Raw genomic sequence first — 9106 nt, 5'->3', positions numbered from 1 at the left:
ATACTGATGGATTCTTTGTGCAATTAACAAAATTCACTAGCTTGATCTCACCATTTTGCCAGTATATGACAGCATGAAAAGGAAAAAAAAGATGAGCACCCTTACTATTTGGAGACAAAGGGTTAAAAAATGAAGAGAAAATGATATTGTTGTATAGCAGTTGTAAAAATAATAGCCAAAAAAATGTATAAAATTTATATATATGGCTACCAGATATAAATAGTTTCTGATGCGGGCTAAAAGTGATAATACCCCTAAAATAATGCATGTAGTTGTAACGCGTAAGATAGGAGCTGGACTCGGAATTTCAGAAAAGCATGTGAAATTGAGCTTCTCATTATTTAGTTTTTCTCCTCTCATTTGGTGCTTGTAACTGAAACTAATTAAGTTCATAATGATCATCACAAATCACAATTCTTTTCTTTCACTTCTTTTTTGTTTCTTTTTGTTGCTATTATTCTTCTCGGCTCCCTCCATTATAGCCTTTATGTATCAGCAACTTGAGAAACTGTGTGCCAAAAGTTAGTATTGAATGGTGAAGAAAAACTGGTAAAAAGTTGCAGTAAATCGTTTGGTGAAACCCAATGCTGCATGTTTATATGAAAGATTGCAGTGTTGGCAGTGAGAGTTAAAGCCAAGTCCACTATAGATTGGAGCTGCGCTGGATTCAGTTCACCTTTTTCCTAAATGATCTGATAGTAATAATAGGATCTGATCTTTCTAGTGGTCCTCTATGGACTCATGTCATGACCTCGTAACTGCCTCCTATTTATGATTGTAATGCCAGCTGTTTCTAATTGGATATTTGTGTAATCATCTCTTATTCAGAATCTATTGGCCGACTAATTTGGATTCGCACCTCATATGTAGGACCAGTTAATAGGGGAAGCGTTTCCTATTAGGAGTTCCTTGTTTTAAAAGCTCAAACTCGGATACGTCTTAGTCAAGGGTGCATGAATCTTATCTATTCATCACTCTCTATGATGGTCTACTTGAGATATATAAATCCACATAAAACCGAAATATATTCCACATCAACATCTGTTTTTAGTACAGCCATTCCTACTCCATTATGTCTATATTCATTTTCTGTCCAAACAATACATGCAAAATGAAAAATCTTGCACCATCTCTTTTCTTATCTTCTTTGTAAATTTACTAAAAGAAAAAACTGGACAAACAAAATTCACTTCGATCTTGGATTAAACTCTGGAAAATTATGGGCAACATGAGGAAAAACAATAAAGTTTTTGCAGGAGATAGATCCATGCCCTGTTACAGCCAACTTAAGTTACCAGCTTTTGTAATTTTGTGGTGTATGGTATTGGTACGGGGCTGTAGAATTGTGATCTAAGGCTGAATCTAAAGTACAGTTTTGTGCATGTTCACTCTCACTGATATATAACACATGCCTGTGGGCCTGACCAAAAGTGAAAAATGGCAGAAAGATAAGGGGGCTAGATGCCATTTACGGTTTTTCTTGGGATGAGAAGAGTGTTGTCATGAGAATTGGGAACAGTCCAAGGTGAAAATTAAATTCAGGACCATCAAGTTTATGTTTAAAATTTTAATATTAGTACTATTTCTGTGCCTTTTTAGAAGATTGAATTCTAAGGCTTTATTTTGATGGTAGTTGGTAGGACAAAAATGTTTTGCCCCATACTTTCTTGATTCCTATCTACCATAATCGACTTAAAGAACCAAACCTCTAATCATTTCCTTTTTCTGTCCATGTTTGTTTTGTCTTTAGCTCCAATTCTCTATCTTTTTTGTTTTGTTTTGTTGAAGGAATCCTAATTAACATTTAGTGTACAATTGGAAGCTGCTGAATTCAAATCAAAACATTGATCTTTTCTATGCCAAACAATAGTGATATCATCAATGATTCAATGTAGCAGAACATGAATTCGCTATATTCTTACTGTTTAAGTTCACTATTCTAAGTATTATCACACTTTCTATTGCCTTCTTATTTCGGCTACTTAAAATACGCCATTTGACGTAAGATATATTATAACAATAATAACCATACCTCAATCACAAGTAAGTCGATATTGGTTATATATGACTTACCATTATTCATGTCGCTCCATTTAAACTTGTCTCAGTCTTGAACGTGAAACTTATGTAGGAAAATTTGGATAAAAAGAAAATCCTTCATGAAAAACAGCTATTGGAATAAGAAAAATATTATATCCAAGTTCTTGAACATATCCAAAGTTGACTATATGAATTCTCGCTTCCCAATTAAACCCGTCTCAGACTTGGACATGAAACATTTCTAGGAAAAAAAAAACCGAAAAACCAGCTGTTGGACTGGGAAAACTCATGTACCACGATCTTGAATGCATATATGTTAACTCTTTTTACCTTCTTTTTCTTAAAGATAATTGTGCTAACAGAAACAGAATTTGAGTGGGAACAGTCCAAAGAATAACGAAATGAAGGAGAAAAGCATATAATTGTGCATGACAACAAGTCCAAAGACAACTTCCAAGCAGACAGAATTGACTAATTGAGGGAGTAAACATACTAAGTCCATAAACAATTTTATTTAAATCATTTGAATGTTGAGGAAACTTCTAAAAGAGATAAAGAGCCAACTATTAAATTAAAGATGGCATGTAGCATTGGGTCAGGAAGATATCAGGCAGGATCTAACTTGAAAATGGATCATGAATTTTGCCTATGAAATATTCCAAATATTAATTTTGGCATTTCCCACCTCATCTCTGTACTTTTTCTCTTACTACCCATTACTCTTGTAACATTTTCATTATCATTAGCTTTTCGTGCCTCGAAGGGGAGCCTTAGCGCAGTTGATAAAGTTGTTGTCATGTGACCAGGAGGTTACAGGTTCAGGCCGTGAAAACAGCCTCTTGCAAAAATGCAAGGTAAGGCTGTGTACAATAGACCCTTGTGGTCCGACACTTCCCCGGAACCCGCGCATAGGAGCTTAGTGCACTAAGCTCTGCATACATACATTAGCTTTTCGTGCCTCCTTAACTTCTCAAACTAAATTAAAATAGACCAACCAGATTGCAGTCCTGTCGGTAATAAGACCTGAAGTAAACGAATAATTAACTGAAAGAATTTTTTATTGAATGGAAGTTTTTTTACATTAATAAGTTTAAAAAAGGAATTTATTTAGTAATTGCATTATTGTATTAAAAGAAGGATAATTATACTGATTTTTCATCCCATCCTAATATTAACATAGTAAGATGTTTGAATCAATATGAGAACAAGAATGATCAGAATGTACTCTTGTCTGGACACTAAGAGACAATAAGGTCTTGTCCATATTATAGCCAAGCCTTTTCCAAGATTTGGTCAGCTTCCACTGCTTTTCAAAATGAATTTCAGCAAATCCTACCTAATCAGATTATATATTTTTTTAGTATAACAAGTTCTTATGATTTTATCTTCTAGCTATTTAATTATCCTGTTTCTCCATTGAAAGTCTTGCAATTTGGGAAAATAGTTTAGAATCCGTTTTTGGAGTAGAACTAAAAATTTGCTTGGCCTAAATGACTAGGATTATTTGTCTCTATACCCTTTTTACATAAAGAATTGATGACATGTCCAATTAATAATAATACTACTTCATAAATAGGTAGTGAACAAAGCATTTAAGTTTTAATTTAGTAATTCACCTTCATCAATTGCCTATCCGACACGATTCAAATTAGTTGAGCCAATGAATTTTAAAAATAGATAGTTAAATTAGAAAAACATAATACACTAGTGATGGCTTATCCGACACGATTCGAATTAGTTAAGCCAGTAAGTTTCAAAAATAAATAATTAAATTAGAAAAACATAATACACTAATGATGGCCTTTCCGACACGATTCGAATTAGTCGAGCTAGTGAGTTTTAGAAATAGATATTAGACAAGAACTCAACAAAAAAAAAAAAGGTAAACTAAATGCAGGCACTATCATTGACAACAAGATAATTTCTGAGAGAGAGGAAATGAATTCCCACTTTTTCTTTTCAAGTTGTTTCCCAATGCATTGACAGCTAAAAAAAACAGGAAAAAAAAAAAAAAAACTAAAAGAGATAAGGAACAAGAATCCCTTTAGAGATCCAATTCCTTTTGCTTGGACAATTTTTAACTTCTTCTCACACTCTAAACATTCACTTAATTAGCAAGCAGACACCATCAGCATGTTTAAAAGTTAAAACTGATGGCTGGCTTTTATCCCCACCTCTTCTCTTCAAACCATCTGTTCAAAAACAAATTAAAACAAAAAATTAATTAGTTAAATCATCAAAATAATTTATTAGCAGTACAAGAAAAAAGAACCAAAAAAAAAAAAAAAAAAAAGCTTACTGGTTTTCTTGCAATTTATTTCCAGGTAACAGAGATGACTGTAAAAAACCATAGTGTTCCTGGTATGCAGATCTCCCCTGCATTGTAAATAATAAGCACATTATTTTTATCTCTTTTTAAGATTTTATATTATGGAATATTAATCAAAGTCATAACTAGACATACCTGAAAGTGTGTAGTAGAGTAACCTTGTGAAAAATCCAACACATTTTCCACTGATTTTGTGTTCTTGGTCATAGTAAAATTGTTCTATTAACAATACCAAAGTAAAAAAAAATAAAAAAAAAAAGAATTAATTGAATCATTATGTAGAAACACTGTAACAAGTAAACAAGAAAATGGTAAAAAATGTCACATTCTTCAATTAATGCAATAGTACATAAAACTTACATTGGAGAAGTCGAAGAAAGGTGAGCTAGCTGTATCATCAAGAACAGAAATATGTTGTTTTTCTTTAGCTTTCTGTCTTTTGGAATTGCTTTTAGGAAATGTAGGACTAATGGGTGCATAATAATTACAACCATTAATATTATGTCCATATTCTTCTTCTTCTTGATGAAAATGTGGAGGTCCTGAAGATGCATCAGAAACCATTGACAAATCCTCCTCTTCTTCTTCTTCTTCTTCTTCTTCTACCTCTTCTTCTTGTTTTTGTTTTAAACTCTTTTCAGTTTCAAACTTTTTGCCTTTACAAGAAGCATGAGTTAGATAAGAATTTTCTAAGTACAAAGTCCAACCAGACTCACATCCACTACTACATTCTGAATCAGCTGCTAACATTCCATAATCCATTTTTTCTGATTTGTTTTTTTTTTTTTGTATGTCTAAAAACCAAGAAAACTAGTAAATGAGAAGAATAGGAGTTGAGTTTGGAATGATGAGCAAAGCACTGGACAAAACTATTGTAGTGAGTAGTGACACAACTTCTTGCTAAATAGTCCAAGAATATGTCACAGTTGTACCCCTCTAACTCTATCTATTTAGTCCTTTTACAAAGTGGGGGGGTTTTTAAAGAGGAAAAGGCCAAAATGAGAGTGGAGATTGGAAAAGACCAAAGGAGAATCAAGGCTGAAAATCCTAGACCTGTTTTGTCCTCAAGCACTCCCTTCTGCTATCTATATGAATGAATCAGATAATGCCAGTTGGGCATTGAGAGAGAGTTGTACAAAAGCCGATTCAGTATTTAAATTTGATGGACACTAAACTTATCGTATTTTTTATACTATAAACTCAAAATTTAATATTTTACGTGTATATTTATGTTCCATGTTGAGGGGTTCAATTGGTCCATGAAACTCTATAGGGGTAGGGGGTTAAGGGGGGTGGGGGTGTTGTGGGGGTTAAGTAAATATGGCTGTATTTGTAAGAAGGAATTGATGGAATGGATGGGAACGGAGCCACAACGTTATCACATGCTGGACAGCGAGGCACTGTATACGTTCTTAAGTCGTAACAGAACAAGGTACAGTTTCCTCAGAATTTGGACAACTTTCCTTTAATTTCTTCCCACTAGCACTTTTGGCTATACTCCTAAGCAATTAGACTAAACACAACCAAATATACTATTATCATTGAAAACTAAAGGGTCGTTTGGTAGGATGTATAAAAATAATGCTAAATTAAGGTGTATTAGTAATGCATGTATTAGTAATGTGAGTATTAGCTATGCAGGGGTTATTTTTTATCCATTATTTGGTGTGGTGTATTAAAAATTAAAATCAATTGCATACTTTTTAAGAAAATTGTTTGTTTACAAAAATGTCTTCCATATTCTTTAGCTTTAAAGGATTTTAAGGATAATTTGGCCTTTAACCATGCTAATGCATGCATTAATAGCCTTGGTATTGCTATGAGTAGCTGTACGTAGGATAATACTAAATATGATGTATAACTAATGCTTGTATTAGTTATACATAGATTGAAAAAGTGTACCAAACAATGTTTTACTAATACACGAAGCTAATGTATTTATTATTTTCTCTAATACACTCTACCAAACGATCTCTAATAGTAGTCGTTTTCTGCTACATATCTCATTTCTACTTAATTATTATGTTTAATTTGCTTGAAGCTGTGAGTTTGGGAGTGTTCTTGAAACATTTATTTTAGTAAATTGATTGTACTTCAAAGGTCACTAGTTTGCATAGTGTCGGGGTAGAGTAACGGCATGGTAAGGCATAAGTCATCAGTTCAAATTCGATAAGGAGTAGCTTTGTAAAATTTCAATTTAGTATTCATATTTGAGGGGAGAATTATCTTTTTATTTGTAATAAAAAAATGTTGCTAACTTAATAATACATTATCATTATACTTAATTTTTAAGTTGAATATTTATTTAGTCAATTTTTATTATTATGTCATTAGACAACGTTTATGATTGTATCAACTTATTTAAATTCGTAATATAGATATGTGAGTGCCGACGTACACATTAACTAAAAATTCTGAATCTATATTGACATGAAGTGAAGGTTCAATCACTGGACCTACTACTTGTGGAATTTTATTTTTTACAGACTTATTAGCTAAATGGCGATTGGTGGGACATTCGAAAAGAAAAGAAATAAAGAATGTCAATTGTTGATAGTTTTATCAACACCCAATTGTTGGGCTGGCTATGGCTAAGGAGAGATTCTTGTTAAAATCTTCTTGTACAGATGAATGATCCCTAATTACTGAGAACTATTAGATCGATGGAGAAATAATACTTATTTTTTTCCTTTCTGGATTGTATTAAGGAGTTACCTACTTGCCAAAAATATCTTGTGCCATATTAATTTAGATCAGAAATATCATGTGCTTATCTAGAGTGGTACCTTAGGGATTAGGATGAATAGAAATGTGGATCCAATATGGTGAAGCTATGGGGCTGTGATCTGAGTTTATCACATCTCACTAATTTAATGAGTTCAAAATTTATTATTTGTACATATTTAATGATTCTTTTAGACAAAAATATAGAGTCTGAGCGAAAGCATGAGTTAAGTTGAACCCATAACTTCTACACTAAATACGCCTCTGGTTGTGATTAACTAGCTAGTGTTTAAGAGAAAGAAGGATAGGATAAAAAAACTTGGCGGTCAGTTTATTCAAGTCAAAATTAAGGTACCACATTTGACTAGTTTTTCCAAAAATGTATCGTGCTCTTTTGCCAGAAAAAGTAATTAAAATTTGTATTCTTCGTATTTAAAAAGCAAGTGGAACTTGAATCAAGTGTGTATTTTATAAATAATAATAATGTGTTGAAAAGTTCAAATGGCCATATGCTCAGACAAGAATCTGACGTGGAATGCTTAAGACATCAGATTATGTCTGTAAACTTGGTTTTATCTCCAAGAAAACTCTATGTTTGCACTTTAGTACTATAGTATATATTAACTAATTTAATTTAAACTCTTAGACTGAAGACTGAAGTGTCTGAAGAGGTTCTGAGGGATGACTTAGCCGGCGGTGAAAGTTTACCAATATCCCGAGTTTACATCAAATTATATTAACTTAATATAATTAAATAATAAAATAAAGTATATGTGTGTGTATCAATTAACTATGATTTAATGATAATAATATACGTAAAGTCTTAATGAAAATAAGTATTATTTATTTATTAAATTGATAGTATTAACATTGAGCGCGAATAATATTTTTCTTAAAATGACTGTTTTTATCAAAGAATTCACATGTCCTCTTAGACATTTGACTGTGTTGTTATCAAAGAATTCACATGCCCTCATTTTCATTTTTACACGAACTCACACACACATGTACGCACGTGTGCATATGGCTATTTGGGAGCTTCCAACAGATATACACACATGTATGCACGTGCGCACACACTTCAATCTTTAATCTTGGCTTGTTTAAATATACTCTTAAGTTGAGTGTGCTCTCTGTTACTCATTCCAATGTTCACTTCTTGTTTATTCTCATCCCTCAACTTCAAAAAATTGGATCAAGATTCTTCCCTGGCCCAAACTTAACCTTTTTCTTTCATTTCAAAGTTAAATACTCCACTAAAATGACAACTCTTGAAATTCTAGTAAGCAAAGCTATGAACATTTATAGAAAAGGAAATTTTCTTTATAAGACTCTTCAACTCTTTGGCAGATATAGCAATGGAACTTTTCTAGCAATGGAACTTTTCTGGCTTAAATAGGAATAAATCAATAAGATAAAAATCACCTCTTTTAGAAAATAGACTTCTTAAAAAAAAAAGTATAAAAGGGCAGCCCGATACACAAAGCATTCCGCGTTCAAGCAAGGTTCGAGGAAGGACTGCTCGCCAGAGGTGTGATGTAGACAACCTATAGCTAGTTTGATGCAGGTATCAGTAGTTGATTCCACGGCTCGAAACCCTGACTTATAGGTCACAAGGAGACAACTTTATCGTTGCTCCAAGACTCCCCTTCTTCAAACAAAAGGTACGGACCAACAAAAAAGAGGCTTTTCGGACCACTCTTTTAGGCCACATTATATTCCTACTTCCTCTCCGTTCCATTTCAGTAGAAAATATACTTTATACAAGAGAAATTGACAAATTAATACTACTATCAAGAATGCAACTATCCTTTAGATAGTGGAAGATACCAGATATTCAATAGAATAGTTAAGGTGAGCATAAGTTGACCGGAACATCACTGTTAAAAAACAAACGTCAAGAATGCAACTATGAGATCGATGCATAGTAAATCATTTGTAATATCAGTATAATGACGTTCAAAAGTAGGGAAAGAAAATGAAAATAATTTTAATGGAACGAGAAGACACATG

The 9106-nt window shown here is 32.7% G+C and overlaps 1 protein-coding gene across 1 annotated transcript; it reads right to left on the bottom strand.

Annotated features, from left to right (window-relative positions):
• Positions 1-3904: 3904 nt before the first annotated feature.
• On the bottom strand, positions 3905-5513 carry LOC109211921 (digestive organ expansion factor homolog). The gene is made up of 4 exons (XM_019375518.1): positions 4730-5513; positions 4505-4588; positions 4340-4416; positions 3905-4232 (listed from the first exon to the last, which is right to left on the bottom strand). Exons 1-4 carry the CDS (start codon positions 5129-5131, stop codon positions 4205-4207), a joined length of 591 nt encoding a protein of 196 aa, XP_019231063.1. The 5' UTR covers positions 5132-5513; the 3' UTR covers positions 3905-4204.
• Positions 5514-9106: the final 3593 nt, after the last annotated feature.

This window comes from Nicotiana attenuata, unplaced genomic scaffold (genome assembly GCF_001879085.1).
Source record: "Nicotiana attenuata strain UT unplaced genomic scaffold, NIATTr2, whole genome shotgun sequence".
Taxonomy (NCBI): Eukaryota; Viridiplantae; Streptophyta; class Magnoliopsida; order Solanales; family Solanaceae; genus Nicotiana; species Nicotiana attenuata.
The sequence above is the reverse complement of the archived record's forward strand: the minus strand, read 5'-3'. Positions and strand labels throughout refer to the sequence as shown.

What these genes read in the sequence shown, in the direction of transcription:
- LOC109211921 (XM_019375518.1), bottom strand. Translation starts at nt 5,131, where the DNA reads ATGGATTATGGAATGTTAGCAGCTGATTCAGAATGTAGTAGTGGATGT. An exon ending in CTTTCTTCGACTTCTCCAAT is followed by an intron (nt 4,589 to 4,729) that starts GTAAGTTTTATG and finishes TATTGTTAATAG; the next exon opens with AACAATTTTACTATGACCAA. An exon ending in AATAAATTGCAAGAAAACCA is followed by an intron (nt 4,233 to 4,339) that starts GTAAGCTTTTTT and finishes GTTTTTGAACAG; the next exon opens with ATGGTTTGAAGAGAAGAGGT.